At 39.0% G+C, this 25,767-nt stretch overlaps 1 protein-coding gene across 1 annotated transcript; it reads right to left on the bottom strand.

Annotated features, from left to right (window-relative positions):
* Positions 1-21,724, bottom strand: cfap77 (cilia and flagella associated protein 77). Its single transcript, XM_053481449.1, has 7 exons — positions 21,649-21,724; positions 21,035-21,106; positions 10,329-10,428; positions 8,871-9,105; positions 4,542-4,650; positions 3,242-3,343; positions 1-558 (listed from the first exon to the last, which is right to left on the bottom strand). The coding sequence occupies exons 2-7, from the start codon at positions 21,095-21,097 to the stop codon at positions 436-438; spliced, it is 732 nt and encodes a 243-aa protein (XP_053337424.1). The 5' UTR covers positions 21,098-21,106; positions 21,649-21,724; the 3' UTR covers positions 1-435.
* Between the last annotated feature and the right edge of the window lie 4,043 nt (positions 21,725-25,767).

The following is a 25,767-nucleotide window of genomic DNA, read 5'->3' on the forward strand; positions in this document are numbered from 1 at the left end:
TCTGTGTAACATAATTACAATTATTACATAGAACAGTAGGCTAAGAAGTAAAAAAAAAAAAATAATACACCAACATTATCTATGCAATGATTTCATACAAAATTCCCAGGAATTTGAGTGATGTATAGGAAAAGGCCCTAACCTCAAATTGAGCAGCGTGACATGTTTGAGAAATGAACCATTTTAATAACTGAGGAAAAAAACTAAATAAAAAAAAATATCAACAAATAAAACCATGATTTATTGCATAAATGATGCACTAACAGCTGTGGCATTGACACTGAACCGAAATTTCCCATCACACTCATCATTATTGACGATATGAGCCGATATCACTAACACTGCCTCCATGTCCAGACTGTTAGACAAAAAAAAAAAAAAAAACTGTTTATCTGAAGGATAAACCGGGGGATTATACGGATAATAATCAGCCTGTCAGTCCACAGTGTAAGTTCCCTGTCCCAGCAGCCCTCGTCTGGCTACCGAGTCCATGAACTGTAAAGCCATGGCCTTCTTTCGTGCTTCAGGATCTCGAAAGGTGTCCAGAGCCGGTCCGATCTGCAGGAAGTGGAAAAGAAATAATCACATGCCATATAAATATAAACTCTGTGAAGCAGAGTGAGGTCCATGCAACATGCTACTGTCGGGTTGTCCTAGAGATGGTAGACTAAATTGGAGTGTCAGTAAAGATTTTTGTGTTTTTTAAAAAAAAGTCTCTCGGCTTGTCAGAGGATAACCAACTTTTTGCTGAGTAGATGTTGTGTATAGTACAAGCTGCTACTTTTATAACAGCAGACAGGTTCAGGGGAAGTCTTACGAGAAACTGTGGACTTTGTTCAATGTATGTGTGTGTGTATGTTTGATAGGTGAACTTGTGGCAGGTGGGACAACGCAATAACATGACAAGTGGTGGTTTGGGTGCTTCTTAATGAGAGACAAAACGCTACAAATTACACTCACCAATCAGATTAATAGGAACAGTGGTGCTCATTTGTGCAATAATTTGCTTAGCCAATCACGACACATGACCACAATGCATAAAATTAAACATCACAGTGACTTAACCACTTGTTACAACAGTGGTGAGAAAAAAAAGCATCTCACGTAACTGAACAAACCAGGCTAGCGACAACTAGACAGTTGAAGAACCGCTCACTATCGTACCGTGGTATGATAATTGTGTGATCTGGATGCCATTCAAGACTGGGATAGCTCTTTGTATAACTATTCAGGATGATAGAACCAAGTGATTAAAAGGTTCAAAATGTTCCTCATGAGCGTTTATTCCAGCAAAGCAGACTGAATACTGTCAGGGAATCTGTCAGCAAGAAAACTTGCTCACTGGTGTAACAGATTTAGCTGAGTTATCTTCTCAGACGTGGCAGACGTGACAGTCCGGAGCATATTATTCTTTTTTTCCCCTACACAACTAAAAGCTAGCTTATATTTGTAACACAACTGAAATGCTTGATAGATGCTTCAAACGCTGCAAACACTGCTTCACTAAGCTTTCTTATCAAATCCAAGTGAGCAGCTTGCTCAAAGGAGACACAAACGTCACTGCGTCGTTGCAATTTATTTATATAATTTCCTTGTTTGTTGTTTCTTTCTGCTTTATTTCGTGAGAAATCACTTTGTCTCTTTCTTTCTCTCAAACATTTTTGGCACTTCAGGGTTTTTTTCTTGTTTTTTTTTTGTGAATTACAGAGCAAGAACATGCGTTCCACTAAAGGCAGAACGAGAGAGAGGCATAAAGGATAACCGCAACACAAACAAACAGATGATGGAGGGGGAAGCAGAAAATAGGCGTTGCGCACAGGAGATGCAACCGTCGAACCCCGAGCCATCGGGAGCACGAGCTGACAGGCCATAATGAGCGGAGGTAAATCTTTTATAAGGTTAACGTTCCCTCCTCACCGTCAGCTGTCATACAAGGCAGAATTTAGCGCAGTGAAAACAAGATGCAAGATAGACCCCCCCTCCCCACCGTTCCACCCTACCCCACCGCACACCCTCAATCCCCAACACGCTCATTAGAGCCGACTGAAGCTGGACGACAGGATGGGGAGACCGCGTGCACCCAGCCACGGGATGTGTGGGTAAATTTCAGAGAAGATGCATACAGACAGGATGGGATGAAGGTGAAATGAAAGCAAGGAGAATAGAGGTGCAGGGTGGCAGACAAGAGATAGTGCATGCATGCATATGTATGCGGGGGGAGAAAAAAAAAGTGTGTATGTTTTGTAAGCAAGTGTATGCAGGAGCTGGGTAGCTCAGCAGGAGTCTGATTCCCTCATAATTGGAAGCACTGGGTATTGTCAATGGAGGATTTTCGAGCTTCACCGGCAGCCAGAGCTGTCAGGATGATCGGCCGCACGACAGCGCAAAAGACCAGTGGAAGAAGAACACTTTTGATTTAATTGGTGGCTTGAGCTGGGCCGGAGATGGGTAGAGCTGGACTACTACACTGGGTGTGTGTGTATGTGTGTGTATGTGTGTGTACGTTTGTCGTGACGGGATGTGGGACGAAATCATTACTTTCAATCCTGATATTCCTCCCATACATCCTCTGAATCCCAGCACATGGGAAATACACACACAAGGGCAATAAAGTCATTATACATTTATCCTGGGTTTGTATCATTCAAATACTGGCTTATATATATATATATATATATATATATATATATATATATATATATATATATATATATATATGCCTGGCTGAAAAAAGTCACACTTCAAGATTTCATTGACCGCCTTTAACTTTGAAAACACACTTTTGCAATTTTGGACGTCCTGGAATATACCCGTTCCATCACGGAAGAAAAACTCCATAGATGTGATAATCTGGTCATTCAGTACATTCAGGTCGTCAGCTGACTTCATTTTATTGCCACATAAATTTGCTGAGTCTAAACTTGACCAACTGTAGCAACCCCAGATCATAACCCTGCCTCCAGAGGTTTGTACAGTGGACACTATGCATGATGGGTGCATCACTTCATGCGCTTCATTTTTTACCCTGACACGTCCATCACTTTGGAATAGGCTCAAACTAAACTCATCAGATGACATCACTTTTTCCCCATTGTTCCAAAGCCCAATCTTTATGCTCTATAGCAATGTGAAAATTAGTCTCATTAACAAGAGTGGTTTTCTTATGGACACACAGCTGTTCAGTCCCAATCCTGTGAGTTCTTATCACATTGTGATAAGAGTGCTGAGTGCTGAGTCTTACCTGCTCGAAGCGGGGCAGTTTCCACATGGACGGTGGCTTCTCCAGTGGGCGGCTCTTGCGGAGGAGGGTGGTACGGGTGTCCTGGATCCTTGCAAGCCGAACCTGTATGAAAGAAACAACGTAGATAATCTGATAAATCTGATCATCTTCACAAAGAGAAGGCTAGGGAATATAAATGATAAATAAATAAATGATAGCTCACTGCATTACATCATGACAGAGTTGTAAGATCCTTTGCTTTGGCAAACGCATGTTCCTGTTATTTGTTGACCTTTTATAGATATTTACCCAGGTCAATTTTACAGATTTTACTATTCTGATATTAATGTTTTTTTAAATGTCTCTTATGCATATGTGCAGTCATGTTCAAAAAAGTAATATCCCTTTTAAATTCTATAGGTGTTTTATTTTTGTTTAAAAACTTAATAAAAATAACCTGATCCTAACAGGTTTAAGTATCAGATTTTAGTATACAATCTCAAATGAACAATATATAGCTTCTTTCACTGAGTCATTATTTATTTAATAAAAATGCCAGGAAAAGGATAAAACACATGGGCAATATTAAGTACCTAATTAACTTGAAGTAATCATTTCCTGTGTGACTTTATCAGTCTCTCACATCATTGAGGAGCAATTTTGGCCCATTATTTTTTACAACATACTTACTTTATTTCATTGAGGCTTTTGGGCATTCGCTTATGCACAGTTTTGTTAAGGTCTCACCACAGCCTTTCAGTTGGGTTAAGAACTGGACTTTAACTAGTTTTATCCAAAAACATACTTCAGTCTTCTTCTAATTGTGCAGTCACATTTCACATCCGCAGTGAGGCCTGTAGGGTCTGAAACTCTTGGGTTTTTGTATTTATTTGAGGAATGCACGGTCTGACATTGGGATAAATGTGCTGGAACGTCCACTACTGGGAAGACTGACAACTGTCTTTGCTTTTGCTTTTTTTCACTTTTTTTTTTTCAATCTTTCCCACTGTAGAGCATTGTTTAAAAATGTTTTTATGACACTTTCCAGATTAATGTGTAGAAACAATTCCTTCTCTAAAACCATTGCTTTTGTCTTTTCCTCTTGGCATTGTGTTAACACAGACCTAAATGCTCCAGACTAGCAAACTGCCAAAACTTTAGCTATTTTAGAGGTCCGCAAACTTGCTGATGATCAAATAATCAAGACCTGATGGTAAACATCCTATCATCCATAAACATGGCTGTATTTGTAAAGCTCTTTTATCAGCCTCAGTGTATAAAAGTAGTTATGTAAATAGGTACGTAAACATCATAAGATTACCTTCATATTCTGTTGTTCCAGTAGCACCCTGTCTTTTGCCTGCTGCTCCTCCACCCACCTATCGCCATACTTGTACTCCAACAGCGCTGAGATCGGAGTGTTAGGCCTGCTGAGGATAAAAAAAAAAAAAAGCTTTCAGTTGATAAGTACCATCCGTTCAACCCCCCCTTTTATTCCTTATGCTCATCTTCCCGTTACTCAACATTTTACGCCACGCCACAGCTGAGTAATTAGGGCCTGCGGTATATCTTAATTATGATCTCTGGTAAGATGCAGATCTGGGCTCCACCCCCTGCTGTTCATTTTATTGCATCATTAGTACACACCACATGTCTCAGTGAGCGCTAGATAAACATCCTGATGACTTTGGACGGAGACGGCGAAGAGAGCTGACAGCCATAGTTTCATCCAAAGATGGGAAAATACTGCCAAACGCTGGCTAAGAACTGTGCGTTTAGTTTCATGCTACCTTTTTGTTACTCTCAACTCTTTAGTGGTTAATGTTGTGAACAGGTGGGACCCTAGGAAACAGCTTTAATACCGAGATGAAGGCTTCTTTAACTACATGTGTCTATATATGATGTGAATATATTAGTAATGCATGCAGGGGTCATGAAAGGAAAACAGGTTTGAGATAAACAAAAGCTAGTCTAGAAAATATTTATGGGCTATATTTAAGAAATAAAAGTTCCTGGGACATACTGTTAAAGAAAAATAAAATCAGCAACAAGATGATTGAATCATTTTAAATTTATGAGAGAGTTAGAGATGTTATTTCAGGTGATCTCTTACAATTTTTTAAATATATTAAATCAGCTTATAATTAGTCATAGATTAGATTAGTTCATATGTATAAAAGTCACTATTTAAGCTATAACAAACTTTCTGACCAATTAACAGCAACTATTACACAAAAACATAAAGCGATTTTAATAATATTTACATTATTTAATATCCAATAATGCAACAATGTTCAGGCAAAACAGCAGTCAGAATATTTAGTTGGAATATATATTTTATTTGTATACAGTAATTTAGCTTTACAGTATGTATACTGAGTCCCTTAAGGTACTGTACATATGAAGAAAATAAATACTGGATATGAATGAGACACATAACAGAATAAAGGAATACATAGAAGGATGAAGAAAATCCTAGAGCTAGGTTAGCGTATATCCAGGTCAATACAAATAGGGTCATTGTTATACTGTACAAGTGCAGTTTGCTTTTGTTTATTTCTTTGTAAATTAAATTACAAAAACATATTACAAAACTGTAAGAAATCCCACCCCCTTTGTTATGATTTTCTTCTACATTTTTGCTTTTTAGGAGAATGTTTTTTTTCTTTGATGTATTTTTTTCATTACATTCAGTAATGACCCGTATGTTCTGACACCTTTTTATCAGAACCATCATTACCCTTTTCAGCAATTACAGCTACAGTAGTTCTTCTGTTAAATCAGACTTCACAGCCAGCCTTCTTCACTCTCCACGTGGATCGGTACACCTTGGCCACCCATGACCCTGTCACCGGTTTACTGGGCTTCTTTCCTTCCTTGGATCACTTTTGGTATGTCCTGTCCACCTCAAACTAGCGACATCCCACAAGAGCTGCAGTTTTGGAGTTGCTCTGACCCAGTCGTCACCCACCAGTTTACTGGTACATATATATGAAGGTGAGTCAAAAATCATCCGCACTCCAGTTATATTAAAACTTCTGTTGGCTGCACTCTTATCAGTGCTCGTCATTCAAGGCTACTGTCTACCCAGTCACTGCTGTGCAGGTGTGAACATGTTACATCAGTTCATTTGTAACATTGAGCAAAAATCGACACCCCACTTTTAATTTGAAGAGAAGAAAGAAGAGGAGCCAGTATTAGGACTTGATCAAGAATAAGGTTCAACAATTAACAGTGATCGTTACACTGAGATGCTTAGTGAAGAGCTGAAGCCTAAACTTTGGATTAAAGATAGATTAAACATCATTTAGGCATTTGGCAGATGCGCTTATCCAGAAGGGCCATCAGTCAAACACAGTTGGAAGGGGTCTGTGTACGCAGAGGACTGCTATCCGAGGAGGGCTTGGTGATCTTGCCTGACAATGCAAAAACTTAATTTTAAGGTGTTAAAGCATCCTCCCTAAAGTCCCGATCTTGCTTGATCGAACTTTCATCTGTTTGGTCCCCTGAAAGCGGCCCTACGAGGACAAAGATTCACTTCTGATAAAGAAGTGAAGACAGCAGCATTCTCATTTAGGCTTGCAACTGGCAACCTAAAATATTTTTAATGACGAAATATGATTTTTTTTTTAAACAAACAGACAAAGCGTATTGAAATGCAAATAAATTATGATGGAAAATTATGTTTCTATAAAAGGTCATAAAAAATTAATTAGTTTTTGACTCACCCTCATAAGTGATAATGTTAATGTGTTATATATTATAAGTATTGTAATGTTATTGTTTATGTTGTGTTGATGTAGGTTGATCTTAGAAATATATTATTTAAAAAATTCAGCAAGTGATATTGGAGCTGATTAATGTTAATGAAGCAAAGCAACGATGATATCTACGATGTACTTAAAAGAATATCATCATAATTCTGATTTTGTTTTACAGCCTTATATTGCCAAGTCCTAGTTTTTTTTTATATTTAAACGGTTTAAAGGGCAACATCCAGTGGTGAGCTGAATTCTACAATAAGCATGTCAGTAACTTTTTACTTTCCCCAGTGTGTGTATATGTGCGTGTGTGTGCGCGCATGTTTCTGCATTATACATGTGAATATACAGCATGCATAGTGTGTATTGTGCATTATACATGTAGAGCATGCGAGTAAATATGGCTGGAGTGACACTCTGCTAGCATCACAGCGCTGCCTCATTAGGGCTGACCTTGGCATTGGCGAGTAGCATTTGATGGATAGAGAACAGGACCAAACAAGTCCCCGAGGAGCCATGATCTTATCTTTTATTGCTCCGTCCCTTCCTCCAGACTGAACAGACACACACCGGCGGCTCTTACACCCCATGTATCAAACGTGGAAAACAATCTGACACAGAGTAATGTGTGTGTATGTGTGTGTGTTTGAGAGTGAGAGTGAGGGAGAGAGAGACTGAGTTCATGTGCATTATTATTTTGAATAATTCAGCTCCACTGCAACACCTATGTGTTACAGGAGTGAAAAAAAGAAGTAAGAGTAGATTTATAGAGACAGGGAGCTCAAGGCAGCGTTCGTTCTGCTACTGTAGTTGCTGTGATAACCCAACTACAACCCTCGTAGCACACATTCACAGGTATCTGTCTTCCTCTGTATGTTTTCCTTTTTTTTTTTTTTTTTGGATTTTCCTCTTTTCTAAAACACACCTGTCCCCCAAACCGCTTCTCTCTTTCAGTCTCCTGACCAAGAAAGCCTTATGAACGCAATAAGAACACCTGATAATATGCATGGCGAAGCAGTTTCTAAGATAACCATCTGACCTCTGATGCTATGAGCATGAAAACACTATGTATATATAAAAAGAAAAAAAAAAACAAGCAGTATATTAGAGTATAGTCATGTGTTTATGGTGCTCTTATGGGTTGTATATTTCTGTTTTGGCCTAATGTTTTTAGGACATGTCTCTATTGACCACTGATGAACCATTTTTACCAAACAACAGTCGTTGGCTTTTACCATCTGCGATTACTAAAATGTAATCTAGTGTTAGGGTGGTGTGTACGTTTGTCCACTAAATAGTGTTACTACTTTGCAAAAACCACCATGTAAAGTCTCTATACCAATAAACTTGTATGCATTAATGAAGAAATAAGAAGGAATAACTTTACTTCCTTTTTTGGATTTTTTCCAAAAACTTTAGTTGTGTCCAGTTCCTCCCCGTCACTTCCACATTAAGGCTACTACTACCACTCACTCGGTACCAAGAGACACCAGCCGGCCGCATCTTTTCGAAATGCTCGCTCTCGGAGGACAGCGCTATCCGCTTCTTCCGCTTGTTTGGCTGTAGAGACGTAATTAAAGTGGGAGCACGAAGTACCTCTCATCCCTCCCCTCTGAAAGAGCTCGGCCATCAGCTCCCTCTAGGTTGCAAGAGGTTACAGCATCACCTTGAAATCGAACTCGCAATCTCTGGATGATAGGGTGAGTGCTTTACCACTGCGACACTTCTTAACACAGTAGGAATGTGCGTTATGTGATTCCTGACGTTTGCCTGATTTCTGCATGATTTCAGGTCCCAAATTAAATTATTAGGCAAAATCAAACAAGATTACACAATTGGAACTAACCGTTGTATAATTCACAATCTACCAAATCGAACACCACACTTACTGGGTAGGACGGCCAAATGTGATGTCCTGGGGTATTCGTACCGCAGGAGACTTGAAGCTTTTGCGAGCGACTGGGCGTCTGATGTCATGAGTGGCGCGGTAGTGCTGCAGCTCTTTGACCGTGACCAGGCCGGACTTTACACCTTCACGATTCAGCGCCACAAAGTCCTGCTCTGCCTTCCTGTATTGCGCAGATCTGGAGAGGGACAGCGAAGGAGTGTGCCAGTGGGAGAGGGCTGAGAGCAAAGAGACACGAGCCAGAGATGACAGATAAATAATGTTAGAAGTACTCCCAGTTTGGAGGCACTAACTATCTAAAAAGAAATCTCTAATTCTTGAATAGGTGGAGATAATGAAAATTAGAATGATTTTTTTTTACCCCTCAACAAGCCCATCTAAATTTCCACCCATGTCCACAATGCTCTGCCCCCCAAAATTATACTGGTTCATGAACTCACTCAAATATTCAGCTTTCAACATTTCAACTCTGTACACATGCAACATCTCGTAATGATTTGTGTCAAATCAGGCCGTAATAAGCATGTAAAGTGGTATTTTACGGTAAGTCTATAAAAAAAGACAAATCCACATTTAAACAAACATTCTGGACATGCATTATTTCTCCAGCTACATAATAATAATAATAATAATAATAATATTTTTTACATAATTATAATTCTCATAATATTTGTCCTAGTAAGAAATGAAATATGTTGTCTACTGCACCTTTACGGTTAGTGTTTATTAGCCTACATGATACCTACTGTACATAAACCCTTTATGGCCACTGACAAACTATAAAGTCTTTTTCAACTCCCACCTCCCATAAATCTGTAGTTACTGTATGTGGCTTGGCTACTGGTAAATCCAGGGTATATTCCCAGTGCTTCATATAAAGTCTTAGGATCCGTTAATAAAACACTATAAGCTGTAACTTATTATTTCTAGACGTTTTTTGTATTACTCCTAAATGACTATGAAAAATTGCGTGACAACAACCTGGGTTGTATCCAGACCTAAACCCAGTAGAAACCTATTGGACAATGGTGAAGATGGCAGTAGCAGTCAAGAAACCGTCTTCTGCACATGATCTTCAGGAAGAAATCAAGCAGACATGGATTGAGCGAGTGACGTAGTAGCACTGTAGACGTCTTTTTGACCCTAAACCCAGCCGGATCTGGCAGGCTTTGAGGAATAATGGACTCCATATTAATATTAACACTTCATAGAGTACTTAATACCAATTGTTGTATAGCAATTCACTGCTTAAAATAACAAATTCTTATTATCTTGATGACAATATTTAAAAAAATGTAAGAATGTCATTAAAACTGTAATTTTAACTTAATTTTCTTTGCCACTACTGTGTATACTGTACGGTTGGATATATTGTTGTTTGGTATTGCATTGTTTGGAAAAGCAACATGTAAATTTGCTCAGGATTTACTTTATCACTTACCCTCTGCCACTCCACCATCTTGGAAGGTTGTCACGGCGCCATAAACAAAATCTGGTCCTGGAAAGGACAGTCCTCTTGATTTGGCCTTCCCAAGTTTAGGCTATACAGTAGATAAAAAGAAGAATTTATACAGTATATCGACTTGTAATCCTTTGTGTGTACTGGACTACTGAAAGGTTACAAAGTAGTGGCAAAGCGACAAAAATCACATCACATGTATTAAGTATTTATTTGATACTTGACTCACTACCACTCAAAGATTTGGGATTACTTTCTAACTCCATGGTCGTTCCTTAGTTTTATTTCTTTCTACATTGTAAAACAATTCTGAAGGTGCCCAAAATATAAATGATCTCCTTTGAACAGATGATATTTAGATGTTTCTGCTACTTATGCTCCGTAAAACCTTCATAACAGCTGATTTCTGAGTCTGGTGACTTTAAATGAACTTCTCTATTTGCAGCAACTTCTCTCTTGCTTTCCTGAGAAGGTCTTCATGTGAGACAGTTTCATCATGGTGCTGGAGGGTTTCATAATTACCTAATACCATATGTGTTATTTCATACCTTTTAAATCCCCAGTATTGTGTAGAATGTAGAAAATAAATCACTAAACAAAAACAAAGAAATTTGCAAGGGATCCCAATACCACAGGACCTAAACAGATCTATTGTTTGCAAGTTGCACTTTTGAATCGTAGAGATGCGACAGCAGCCTGGAGAAATCAATCATAAGTGCTCGTTAATAGCCTCTCTCTCTCTCCTTAATCAATCAAAGTAAGCAAACAAAATTAATCAAAGCCAATCATGGGCATCTATGAGCTCACGTAAGCGAAAGAGGGCAGATAGTTCTCACCTTCTAGTGTTATTGTATGCTGCCCTACGACATGATGAGCATCTGATGTTTAAAAAAATGAAATCGGCTATACTTTGATATTGATATTATACTGTTGTACTCAACCCACCGCCCCGCCCCCCACATGAAAGCCGTATATCAGTTTACCTGTATTTTATTTTTATTCTGAACTTTAATAATAGATCCTCAGTCACGAACATGTGCAGAGCGCAGATTAAAATTCTCAACCAGTCGTAGTCCACTTACTTCACATAACTTAGGACTTAGAACACAAGACTCATAACTATGAAGTATAAAGCAGGAGAAAGGAATGGCATGAGGCTGTCATTGAGGATCTACAGGAGCTGATAGCTTGGCTTGTTGTTCTGTTGATATTCAAAGTGAAAACAGCTCAAGGCATTGTTTTAAGAGTGACGTACTATAGAATAGATTTCAAAAGTGCAGCCAGGATGATAAGTGAATTCCTGGTGAGGGAGCACAGAGAAACTGATGTTACCTGAGCGGTGTGGTAAAAGAACACATCTGCTTTAGCATGCGAGGATGTCCATCATGTTTCAGAGTTGGAAATTTGTGTGCACTTTTGTGGAAGCAACGTAAACATGTAAGAGGGTTTGTCATAAGTCACAGAAAGAAAAAAAACTGTTTTAAAAATCCTTAAGGAATGTTAATTATCCTGAAAACTATCTATGTGTGAAACCGGATTAGATATTATCAGACCCACCGCATGCAAGTACGATTCCCAATCCTTGATTTTGAGAATAACCCTGCCATGGGTCATATAGAAATAATGGTGACCACCGGATAGCAACTTAAAGCTGTAGGATCTCCCGCGGAGCCCGACTTGTCTGAAACCTTTGGTTAACATCTTCGCCGATAAAATCTTTCTTCCATCCTAAAAGGGCCAATCTTGTGGGTCCTCGCCACTGTGCTGTGCTCAGCCATCCTTTTAATCCTCTCAGCAATTTCAATCTGCAGATTGTTTTTGAAGGGATCATTTAGAGATGCTTGAAGGAACGTGTTGACTGCTGGCGCAAAACGGCTAATCGGACCCCTCCGAACGTTATTGTCCCCCTTTCAGGACTAATAAAGGCCTTGAAAGAGAAGGGGACAACAAAAAAGGCAAATCAGGAGGGGGGATTATGTTAAGCAAAAGCTCCTTTTATATTCTCATTTACTGGTGATCTGTCCCTTTATTGTGTTTTGATTAACCAGGCATGGACCTCCTGAAAAAGAAGGGAAAATAGAACTGCTCCACAAGTGGGGTCAGTGGGAGCATATTATTCACACAGTCTTAAAGGGACAGAGAATAGGGCACATAATCATCCCTTAGTGAAGACACCCCTTCTGTCTGTCCTCAGTCTATTCCTTCTCGCTGGTTTTAATTTCGCCACGCCTTTGTCCCCGGTCTTGCTCGTGTATGCTTTAAGGATTTGGCTCAGCTAAGCTTAGCTTAGTGCCGACCCTGAGAGTTTATCTGTGCAGTCTATGGTCACATCACTCTCTCTCTCTCTCTCTCTCTCTCTCACACACACATACACACACACACACACATATATTCAGGTCCTCATATTGGCCTATCTTTACACAGGCTGTCTCTTTCAGATGACATCTGTGACTGTCTAAGTAAGATTTAGACATCTAGATAGTGTGCAGACTCCAGACTGCTGTGTGACTTCTTATTAAAACTCTCGGCTGCTAATCTGATTTACATTCACTTATTTCCCTTATTAATCAAGCACATTTTTGTTAAACATTGCAAACGAGTGACCCCCTTACAGTTTAACAGCTTTTCATTAAGTTCATTAACTAGAAATTCTATTCTACTTCTATTTGGGGACCAAAATTAATGTTTCATATATATATATATATATATATATATATATATATATATATATATATATATATATATATATATATATATATATATACACACACACACACAGTAGTTAAATAAAATTAATTTAATTTAGCTGATAATTTGGTTTTTTTTTTTTTTTTTGAAGAAATACATTAAATGTCTAAACAAAAGACAATTTCAAACTTATAAAGAATAGGAAAGTTCAAAAACTAATCTAATAATCTTGTATTTGTATTATAATTATGGCATAAATATTAAATGATACATTTGCCTACGTTTATAATGTGATGAGTGCATGAGTGCATTTAATCAGTTACCGCAGATGAATGAATGAGTGAGTAAACAAAGTAAAAAACGCTTTATTCTGTTGAAATAATTGCTTGGAGATTTGCAGTTCAACAGGAAATACTTTTTTTCAGTTTAGAGAATGTGAAACTTTCAAATGATGTTGTTTATAGAGAATAAGATATATATAAAAAATAATCACATTCATTCATTTATTTTCTATACTGCTTATCTTGTACAGAGCCATACTAGAAGTTTTTGGGTACAATGAGTGTACACTGTAGACAGGGTGCCAATCCATCACATGTCAAACACAAACACACACACACACACACACACTTATTTGCAAACAACAAGGAATTTGTTAATACCAGTTAGCCCACTCTGTGTCTAACTCACTCATCGTCTATACCGCTTCATCAGGGTATACAAGGTCTGGAGCTTGACTATCTCAGGAGACTTTGGGCATAAAGCGGGGTACACCCTGGACAGGGTGCCAATCCATCGTACGGCACACATAAACATGCTCATTAAAATTTTGGAGTGCCGATTAGCCTAATATGCATGTCTTTGGAGTGGGAGAAAACCAGAGGGCAAGGTATTATCTCTATTACCTGAACAGTATGGCCAGTCCATGACAAGGCACCATCACACAGTCATTAACCAGGAGAGACCAGAGAACCCACACGGACACGAGAAGAACTGTGCAAAACTCTGCATAGACAGTAACCTATGAAAAGTTCAGGATGGAGCTGAGGAGGTACGAGGCGGAAAAGCTACACCATCCTAAGATCTTAAGATCCGACACACAGTGAGTCGTGTGCCAACATCTAGATTATGTGGTTTTTGGAAAGGAGGCCTCCGAAATGCGCCTAGTTTGTGCAGTCGCAAAGTTTGGTTTAATCCGTTCGGTTATTGCCCCCGAAGCCTCTCATCTCGTCTGACAGACAGGCACCGGGAGTTTTCTTTTCCCCTCATCCCACACTGAGATGAGGAGTCGATGGTGATGATTAGAAGATAATAGTGAGTAATGCGTCCCGATCTGTCTGCGCTCATTCAGATCAGCGCCATCTGGTGCCTGGCCAGAGCACAGCAGGCTTACAACTAATCTCCAGCTCTCGCTCAGGAAAAAGGGGAATACTCTGTGTGCTTGTGTGCATTACAAGTGATAAATTCTAGAATTCCTTATTGTGTAGAGATGTTTGTTTTTTTAAAAATCATTAAAAACGCATAAAGATATAAGTGTTAACCCACTCACTCACTCATTGTCTATACCGCTTTATTCTGTATACAGGGTCGCTGGGGGCCTGGAGCTGATCCCAGGAGACTTAGGGCATGGGGCGGGTTACCAATATATGGGGTGCCAATTCATGATAGGGCACATTGGGAATGCCGATTAGTCAATTCTGCATGTCTTTGGACTGTGGAAGGAAACCGGAGTTCCTGGAGGAAACCCACCAAGCATGGGGAGAACTTGCAAACTCCATGCGCACAGAGATGGGAATCGAATCCGGACCTTTAAGATGTGAGGCAACAGTTACACAAAAGCATTTAATGATATTTTCATTTTAAACAGTATTAATCTTATAAGCAGAATGAGCCAAAAAAAGGGAAAAAAGAAGAAGGTCTATGTTTTTTTTATTCCTAAACATGAAACTATCATGCTTTTCCATTATCACCACAGCGAAAAAAAAAAAATCTCTGAAGTGTTCATATCAACTGCAACAACCCCCAAACGCACACATTTGTACACACACACACACACACACACACACACATGCACAGACCTCCTTTCCTCCCTTAAAATGCACACCCATCCTATTATGAAAGGCTAATCCTGCAGCTCTGGGCATAATTGATGAGATGCTTCCAAATACAAGCGCAGCTAATTGGCATCACGTGCCTGAGTCTCACGTCTAGCAGTACAAATAAGTATATAATGCATAAAATATCTGTCCTTAACTTTCACTGTTAAATAAAAAATGACCCAAAGTTAATATTTAAACATTCTACATATAGGGCTACACTTATTGTATACAGTATACAGTACACCACGTTTGATGGCATCTCTAAATATAGTTGGTTTAAAAAAACCTAAATGTTTCATCCATTACATGGATATCATACACACCCCTAGTCGTTGGTAAGTTGGTAAATCAGAATGATGTATGTGCGTAGCTTTCATTACTTCCTCATTACGTTGATTCATCAGGTACACGCTCGTTATGTCTCCCAGGCAATGTGACGTATTCTCTTCTGCTCTCCCTCGGCTATGATAGACTACACATGGGCGATGGTCACTTTTTTTTACGCGGCTCATTTGCATGGGGTTATTTATTACGAGAGAGCGCTTTATGGTTTATGCATTGGGCTTTTGTGCTTATGTATCTGTGTCGCTGGGTTCGCACCTACACTGGGCTCAGCTGGATACCATTAATAATGAGCCGGTGCATTGCTAGAGCGACCTTATGGAAGATGAAATAGTTTGGCCTAAGAGTTAGTGAGCCTGTGAACCTAAAAATATTCCTGACATCCTAAGATATATATTTCTAGTTGAATTTAATACAAATTTAGCTTGATTATGTCTACAGCTTTAGACCGGCATGTCTTCCTCGTAGTTCCGTATATACCGTCCGGATTTGTTGTTCTAAGCGCATTTGCTTACAGATCTGCCTGCTTTCTCTTCACACATGCTACAGAACACCGTGCGCTTAAGCTAATGCTAATGAGTATGAATAGGAGGCTGCGAATGGGACCCAGCCGGCCTGCTGCTCAGCAGGTCCCATTCAAGTCACGAAGAACAACAGAAGCCCCAAATCTGCCCCCCTGATCTCTCATTTACTGGCCATCAGGGAACGCAGGCATGAAAATGGGATTTATTGGCCATGCCTCATCAGAAGGGAATTAAGTGTGTAGGAGAGGAAAGGAGAGCAGACCAGAGGAGAGAAGAATAATACATTCTCCCAAGTTCTTGTTTAGCTCAAGAAAAATCACAACGTATTTCATAATGTACTTGTTTAGACACAAAACACAAAACCAAGGCTCTGGTTCAGACATGTGTGCTACTACATAGAAATTTAGTCCAATCCATCTCATGTACGTACACCCTGAGAACCATTATGACTGGTGTATATTACTATGATACATGTCCCCTTTCTCAGCGGGACAGCCATACATCAAAACTGCCTAAAGCACACGCACAACTTCACTTTATGATAAACTGCTCTTTCATAGTGAACCAGGAATCCTGTAGCTGGTGCTGTACAAATATTCTCTTATTGCTGTAGTATGTGACATGGCACAGTACGTCCTGATAATGTCTCTGGGTTAAATCATTGTCCTACAGGACATCACGGCCCAGGACTCTTCAGAAGTCTGCCAAGGTTTTTTTGTTTTGTTTTGTTTGGTCGCATAATTTTTATTTGCTTATGCAGTCTAAAATTTAACAGTAACATCTTTTTTTATTTACTTATTTATTTATTTTCTCTTTTTCTTATTGATGTTATTTTTTCATCAGTGCAAAAACTAGTGCTTTTAAATTAAGCCAAATGGATTCCTATTGATTTTTTTGCCACCATGGTTGTCCACTATAAAGCAAAGATTCAACCGCAGAAATTGATTATTTGACCCTTATTGTATTTTCATGGTATTTCGCAACCTTCTCTTTGTTTTCTCTAAGATTAAAGTATTAACACCCTTGGTGTTGGATCATTTTCCACCATTACTCCAATCTAACAGTGTCTGCTGCTTAATAGCTCTAACGCTATTAAGGTTAAAATACTTTAAAGGACACGCCAGGAGTTATACCTTTATCCTAGTCAACTCTTTAAAAACTCCAATGAACTCCAATACGGTCTCGATGAGTTCCCGCAACCTCTGTCCAGAGAAAACAATGTGCATAGTTTACAGCCACTGTTTCTCACAAAACACAAATAAGTCTTTAGAGGTCTGCGGGTGAATGTTCTGCATTACGGCTCAAAAACCAAGTCGCAAGAGAGAAGAAACAGAGAAACATCAGGCAATGCCAAAATGACAAAAGCCTTAATCCTCACAGATGACTCCTCCATTGTTCCGGAGCAAGGCCAAAAGCTGTAGCTAAAACGTCTCACAATGGAAACGAACGAGAAATCCTTGATCTTGTGGGACTATAGCAACACGCACGCGGTTCATTATCATAGTCATTTAAATACAGTAATCCTATTTTCTGCATCAGTCAAAAGGGGCATATCAAATAACCCTGGAGAACGGTGAGAGCCAGAGGAGGGGTGCGACCAGGAGAAGATCAGAATGGCTGGAGGAGTGTAAAAGAGTGAGAAGAAGGTGGGGTGCGAGGGCTTAGCTGTGTCAGGACATTATGTTTAAGTAATGCTGATAAGAAATGGAGAAATAAAAGATTGAACTGGCTTGTTTCATCCTCCCTTCTGCTCCACTGGAAGAGATGATGGAGTTGAAGAAGAATTGGATAAAGTATAAGGGCATCATGTCGCAATAATTAGCACTGTTTTTTTTTTGTTTAGTTTTTTTGCACCTCCAGGTTTGTTGGTTGTTTAAATCATATTTTGATATGTTTTCCCTGTACTTGGTGGGTTTGCTCCAGTTACTCGAAAATATCATGCATTGTAAGCAGATTGGTGTTTTCAAATTGCCCGTAGTGTACGAAGTGGTATCAAAAAGTTTCAAGATTAGCTCTGCTTACAAGAAACTCCTTTATTTATCTGGGTTTACACATTATCATCTTCAAAATAGTCTCCTCGCATACCTCGCAATTGTATCAAAACAGCAACCTTTAAGCTAGATCTTCATCTTCGGGAAAAGGACATGGTCTGCAGAAACCAAATCTGGCGAGTAGGGTGGGTGGGAAAGTGAGAGCTTTGTTTCCTGGCAGTAAACTCATGTGTGAAGAGTGTGAGGAGAGCTTGGTGAACGCATTGTCGTTGTGTAGCATCCTGTTTTGTGCCAATTTCTCTGTGGTATATTTGCCTAGTTTTGCCCAGAATTTCAAGTTCACTCCTAATTTAATGTCCATGATGAAATAGCAGATGTGGTAAAGAACATTGTCAGAATAGCACCAGTTGCACAGCTACCGTTGTACGCAGAACGATGTCTTTTGGCACACTGACTTATGAAAGTCGGAGCTCCCTGTGACTGTAAGTGCAGCCCTCTGCTGCCATCTGTTGGTGTGTTACAAAACTAGTCTCCAAACTTTTTTAATACCACATCATATGATAAGAGTGTGGGAGGGTGTACCCAGTGGCGGACTGGGACAATAATTCGGGCCGGGAATTTGACTCCACTTCCAGGCCACCTCTGCTGCTGCAGTCACCACCACCCTATTCATGTAATCTACTGGACTGATAAACTTGTAGGCTAACCCTATTATTGTAACAGGTAGACTACCAGGTGCAATATAAATGAATAAAAAAATAGCCCTTAACAACTCACTAGGAATACACCATTTATACTACCAAACCAATGACAAATAGAAAATTGGCTTTTTAAAAGAGATAATAAGAGACACATTCACATGTTGAAATATTTACATTTTATGTATTTTCAGTGCTCAACTCTAGTATATCAAATGCATCAGAAACACAAACACAAATAAACTAGAGCTCTTATGGCATTATGTGGAACAGACCAGTAAGAGTAAACAGTAAGTAATTAGCACTACTAGTACACCAGTAGGCATTTGAATTGGGTGATACTTAAAAAAAAAATCTTAATCCTTAGACTGTGGACAGGCAAAATAATCAAAAGAGATATAAAGACTTTCACTGTCTCCTTAATCTTTCCCTGAATCCTTCTCTCTCTCACTCTGCACATGTAGTTGCTCTGCAATATGAAATAAGCGTGTTCAGTAATCTGTACTTATAATTGTGCAGCCATCAGTTGTATGTCCCCAAAATCACAGTCCTACTACTGATCTTATAAATCATAAAAAAGCACATGTTGTTTAAAAAGTATAGCCTGCTGCCTGCATGTTTAGTTTTGCTTATCTCTAACTTTACCTGAAGGTCCCTGCTCTGACTCAAACGCTGAACTGTCCACCACCTCTAGCTCAACAGCAGGAGCATTTACAGCACTAGTGCTACTGCTGCTGCTTCCTTCGTCACCTTTTCAGACGAAACGAGACTTGACACAGCACAGCAGCACTTACATATCGTTGCTCGTTTGTTGGTTTAGTTTTATCGATTGTGATGATCTACGTAAGTGATTTGGATGAAAGTGTTCGTCTGCCAAATTATTATAAATATAATGTAGATGTAATCTTGACCGACCTGTTCCCTTACTGGCGAACATGGCTGGGATTTTGCAGCAGCTTGCTGCGTCTGCGGCCAGGGCTTTTTTTTTTTTACGCTGACTCTCTGCTCCTCCTTTGCGTTTACGCTCCATTTTTTGAACGATTTAGTCAGATATACCCTGTCTCTGGATATAGCCAGATATTAGGCAGTGCGTCGCTGACGTTGGGTCATGTGATGTGGGAGTGTAATTTTCCCTCCTGATCTTCTAATCTTCCCCTCCCTTTCCATTGCCTGATTCGTAGATTGAGAGATCCGTCAATTAATTCGTAGTTATACACCAGCCTATCACATGCCAGGCTGATTGTCTGCACAGCGACAGCCGGCAGGCCAGAACGACCGTCAGGCCACCGGGAAATGTCCCGGTGCTCCCGATGGCCAGTCCGCCCCTGGGTGTACCTGTACCCTGGAATGCATTGTCACAACCTCCTGGGTGCCCCTGGGACTGTGCCCTGATCTCTCTCTGATAGTCTACGGCAAACACCCCCATACACATTATACATAAGTGGTACACAAACTTAATGAATGGATAAAGGGTAGGTTGCTGAGATGCAGATATGGACAGAAAAGACAAGAAAGGTATAAAAATGGAGATTTAAAGAAATTATGACCACCCGCCTAATCTTGAGTAGGTCCCCCGCCCTTTTGCCACCAAAACATTTATGAGCTGTGTGTTCTGGCATCTTTCAATTGAAAACAGCATTAACCCTTTCCTCAATTTGAGCTACAATAATTCTTCTATTGGATCGGACTACATGGGCCAGGATTCACTCCCCATGTGCACCCTTGGCCACCCAAGACCCTGTGTTTTGATTCCTTGGATCACTTTAGGTATGTCCCGACCACAGCAACCTGAGAACATCCCACAAGAGCTTTGGAGTTACTCTGACCCAGTTTCCCCCTTCTTACAGTAGCTACTGTACATTTTCAATATCTTGTTATAATGGTGGCTGAAAGTTAATGGGATATACAGTATTAGGCAGCAAGTGAACCTCTTTTTCCTGAAGCTGATGTGCTGGAAGCAAAAAATTGGGCAAACATAAGGATTTGGAAAACTTTGACAAGGGCCACCTTGTGATGGCAAGAGGACTGGGTCAGAGCAAGGTGTAGTCTGTGTAGTTTGATCCAATAGAAGTGCAATAGTATAGATCAAATTGATGAAAAGGTTAATATAGGTTGTGATAGAAATGTGTCAGACCACACATTGCATCACTGTTATGGTAGCAAAAGGGGGACCTAATCAATATTAGGCAGGTCATCATACTGTTTTGGCTGATCAGTGTATGATTTGAGGAAATATACTGCCATCTGGTGATTGCATTAAATATGGCACTGCTAAAACTGGTTTATAAACCCATCTTGTTAACAAAATTGTTATTTGATTTAAAAAACACACACATATGCCCTTACCTTTATTAAAAGAGGGTTGTTTGTCATTGAGTCTCTGATCAATCCGATATGTGCAGATTCCATCTCCAAGACCTTACAACCAGATTTAAATACCAAACATTACAAAACTTTAATTATTTTTTATTATTTTTAATTTAGGCTAGAAAGCTTACCTTTTAATATATATTATTATTAATAAAAAATACAATTACAATATTAAATGAATGTAAAAATTGTAAGTATGGGGTAACATTTGAAGTATACAATGAAATATTCATAGTTACTTAGAAGATAAACACTATAAGCAAACTTAACAAAAATATGTAAATAAGTAATAAAAACAAGCAGAGTAAACCAACAAATAAAACAGACAAATACTTTTATATTTTTATAAAAAACTTTTACATATTTTTATGTTTTTTTCCCCTAATTAAATAGTGTTCTAATGATTAAATCATTCTAGAAAACTGACCTAGCATGTAGCTAACATACTGAGGTAAGGTTAATGTTGCCTGGAGACAACCCGGAAGTCCTGCGAAATCCACTTACTGTATTAAATTCAACAAGAAACCTCAGTGATATATAGTAGATAATGTTTTAAATTGCATTTCGATAGAAAAATATTAATCTCTTACCCTTAGATAAGAAATGAATTTAAACCGATTAATCAGATTAGAAAAGCGCACAGCTCCGGGTCCTATGTCGTTCGCGTCCTTTCTGTGTTGCCATGGAGACGTGACGTGACATGAAAGTTTTAACTCTTAAAAGAGTATAGGCTAGTTATACTGCAAAGTGAATTGGTTACTCTTTATATTGGGACAGTTTTTAAATTTTCGATCTGTCTAGGTTTCTTTTACACTCAAACATTTTTTAAAACCTGTAAGGTACATTGTATTCTAAAGAACAATTGTCAAGACTGAAACCATTTAAATATATTTGGAACACATATTTTTACCTACTCAGGCCTCTCATTTCATTCATTGAAACGTTCAGTAACCCATTAAACTGTATTTATTAGTAATGTTTAGCAGTGGTGCCTTCGGGGTCTGTGTTTACATGCTCTCCTTGTGCTTGGTGGGTTTCCTCTTACAGTCCAAATACAGATTAGGCTACTTCTCTGTGTTAGCAGTAGCCTAATCTACTTCTCTGTGTGTGAATGAGGTTGACCAGAGGTCGTACCATGGTTGTAAAAATAAGAATACATACACCACCACTCAGAAGTTTGGAATCACTTGCAAATTTCCAAAATTATATCCATTTCACAAACAATTAGAACTAGCCAGAATTCTGATTGTAATGGAGTGGCCATCACAGTCTCTGGATCTGAACCCTAATGAGCAGGTTATAGGAGCAGCTTGACCGTATGGTCCGGAGGAAGACAATCCATCTTGTGGGAGATGGTCCAGGAAGGATGGGGTGAAAGCTCATCAGATTATCTTGACAAATTGACAGCTAGAATGTCTGCTAGGCTGTAAAAGTTTGGCAAAATTTGAGGAACACATTCATTATTTCCATCAAAATCATTATTTCCAACTTTGACAATGTCAGCATGTCTTGTTATATATTTCTATTCAGACAAATAATTTTTGCAATAAAAAAATACTGCAATATAAATACATAATAATAATAATAATAATAATACTTAACGCACACTCTTATTAAATCTAAATTCATCATAAAATTCTGGAAATAATTTTTCCATGATATTCTATATTATTCAGATCCACTGTGTGTTTGGAAATGACAATAGTGAGTTAGTTCCTAAACTGATCCACAAATTCCCCGCCCATGTTCCCGCCCACTGTTTCTCCAGGCCACGCCCAATCCCACCACCTGCTCTTTCCCCTAATCTACAGTACAAGTAGAGTAATGGACAAACCGGAGTTAATCAGCAAGATGTACATCTGTGTACATTATTCCTTAATGAAAGTGTCACTTCTGTTGGATTTACCAAAGAGTCACACAGGATCATAACGAAATCTGGGTCTTTAAAACTTCACCTTTACACCTACAGAAGCTTCCTAGAAGGTGAGTTTAGTCAAATTGTTAACTAGTTTGTGATGCACCGTGTGTTCGGACACCTTTCTATCGGAAGCAAGACACAAATAAATAAAATAAAATAAAGAAACAAATAATAATAACATAAACGTATCATTCTTTATACCATATGTACAGAACAATGTATAAAATGTATGTTTTTGAAAAAGACAAAAAAAACCTTGATTTTTGCCTTCTTTTTTAGTAGACATACCTTCACTAGAATAATTAACTCGTTGTTCTTCATGCATTAAACCTGATCTGTTTATTTGCGGTATGTTTTCCTGGCGACAGTCTGTGAGGCGTCATGAATTAGTTCATCTTTATTCTAGGGGTGTGTTGTTTATAAACGAATCGATTCTTAAGAACCGATTCTTTTAGGTGGTCGTTGGGAGTCGACTCGCATCCGGTGAAACATATCAGTGTGTGAGATGTCTAGCTCAGTGCACTCCTTTTTTACAGTACTGAAAAAATATACACTTTACAGTACACCTTTTTACCCACTGATTAACGCTAAACCGACACTAGGGGGCGCTGTGGTCCCAGTAGTGTGTGAACCTGATCTCATACCAATGCATGGTCTTGGGGAGGCAGTGTGTGTCAGACCCAATATCAATACTCTGTACCAAATCATTATGTTGCAGAGCTGTCAGAACTATTCAGGCATTGTTGGGCCCTTGGGCAAGGCCCTAGAGTGCTTTGCTCCATGTGCGCTGACCTTGCGCACTGCCGACAGCTTCCTTAACAAGCTGGGATACGCAAAAAAAAAAAACTAAAAAATTCACGTTGCTGTAAAGAAATGTGTGTGATAAGTATGTGAAAAGTTTCTTCTTTCTTCTTGAGAGAATTCTCCTCAGTTAGAAACATGCATAAAGTGTAATGCATAATGAATAATAAGACAGAAGGATGAGTGTATGGCAGGCATATTCAGTTTATATTCATTTTTAAGCTTATGCAGATAAATAACTTGTTTCCACAAGAAAACAACTTGTATGCACAAAATAATGCTAATTTGTTCCCACAAGATATTAAAAAAAAGGACTTTACACCCTCTGTCGGACGTACATCATATCATATTTAAATAATTTTCATACAGTTTACAAACTCATTCAATTAGATTTGTTTTGCTCTTATTAGGTAATGTTTGCATGCTGGTGTATTGGTTAGCACTGTCGCTTTGCACTTCCAGAGTCAAGGGTTTGATTCCTGCCTCAGGGGTCTGTGTGCATGGAGTTTGCATGTTTTTGCTGTGCTTGCTGGGTTTCCTCTGGGTACTTTAGTTTCCTCCCACAGTCCAAAGACATACATGTTAGTTTACCTAGAGTTCTCAAATTTTACTTAGTGTGTGTAAATGTTGAAAAATGAAAAAATGGAAATAAATACAGTGATCACCACTGGCCTCCGTCGTCCCTAGCTGGACTGGAAAGTTTTCTAGATGAATGGATTAATTGCTCATGTTTGGATTATATTCATAAGAGTAGTCAGGACTAAAGTCTGAAGACCTGAGATGCATTAATCTGGTTACTGTTTACTACAGAAAGACTAGAAATGTGGAAAAATATACAAATCTAAAATTATATGGTTCTGTTTAAACAGAACCTGCCCAGTAAGCTTACTTTATTACAGAAGGTAATAACAGAAGTTAAAAAAAGTATTTTTAAGTATTTTGATACTGATTGTTTGGGCTAAAATCTGTTATAACATTAAATGTCATATTTTATTAAATCATTAATAATTTAAAATATTTTTTGTTACTTTTTATTTTTACATGCAATGAACTCAATCAACCAACAGAGGGCAGTATTGTGTGTTCCGAGGGTGGTTATGTGTTTTGCTCCTTGTTAGGGCCCAAGCACTATAGGGTGCACTATAGGGCCCAAGCACTAGGGCAGGAGCCTCTTGTTTTCCTCAGGGTTTAAAAAAAAGAAAAAATTCTACCCTTTTGGACTTTTTGGGGGTCTTAACATGCTCAAAGACAGTTGGACCCCAGGGACCCCCTGGGGCCCCCACAAGAGATTTGGTGGATAGTTCATACACACTTTCACGTAGGCACAAGAAACTCGGTACACAACAACTTTTGCACTGCATGTCGTGGGCTCAACTCAACAGGAGGCTGGTTATTTTGAGTTGTTTACAAAAACGCACCTCATGGATTTTAATATACTCCTCCTAGGGAATTTGTACCATCGCCACCAAACTGGGCCGATCTAAAGACATTGAGGATGCAAAATTGCGGAGGGATAAATGTCTTAAACACACCAAAAATGAGTAAAAAAAACTTACTGTGTGACATTATATTCAGTGACATTATATTCAGTGACATGTCCAGTGACATCATGTGCAGTGACATCATGTGCAGTGACATCATGTGCAGTGACATCACGTGCAGTGATGCTTTTCTTCCAGCATCTGCAGCCTATTGTACACACATACACATCACAAATGTTAACACTCACACACTCGCATCTCTGTCTCGCACGCCCGCACGCAGAAACACACACACACACACACACACACACACGCTGTGTATGGCGATGTATTTTTCGAGGTCTTAACACACTCAAATAACACACAGGTTGTGCGGTGCCCCCGGGGTGGCGATGGCACAGGGTGCTTGGGCCCGTCATTGCAACTATATTTCTTATTGGTTGGTTCATTCATTAATTAGGTTAGGGTGGTCTTCGATTGGTTTTATGCTGACTTATAGAAATGCTAAT

Source organism: Clarias gariepinus, chromosome 21, assembly GCF_024256425.1.
Source record: "Clarias gariepinus isolate MV-2021 ecotype Netherlands chromosome 21, CGAR_prim_01v2, whole genome shotgun sequence".
Classification (NCBI taxonomy): Eukaryota; Metazoa; Chordata; class Actinopteri; order Siluriformes; family Clariidae; genus Clarias; species Clarias gariepinus.

Coding starts and splice junctions, on each gene's coding strand:
- cfap77 (XM_053481449.1), bottom strand. CDS start 21,097: ATGGAATCTGCACATATCGGATTGATCAGAGACTCAATGACAAACAAC. Junction 4,651..8,870: donor ACATTTGGCCGTCCTACCCA/GTAAGTGTGGTG, acceptor TTTTATCCTCAG/CAGGCCTAACACTCCGATCT. Junction 559..3,241: donor AACTGCCCCGCTTCGAGCAG/GTAAGACTCAGC, acceptor CACTTCCTGCAG/ATCGGACCGGCTCTGGACAC.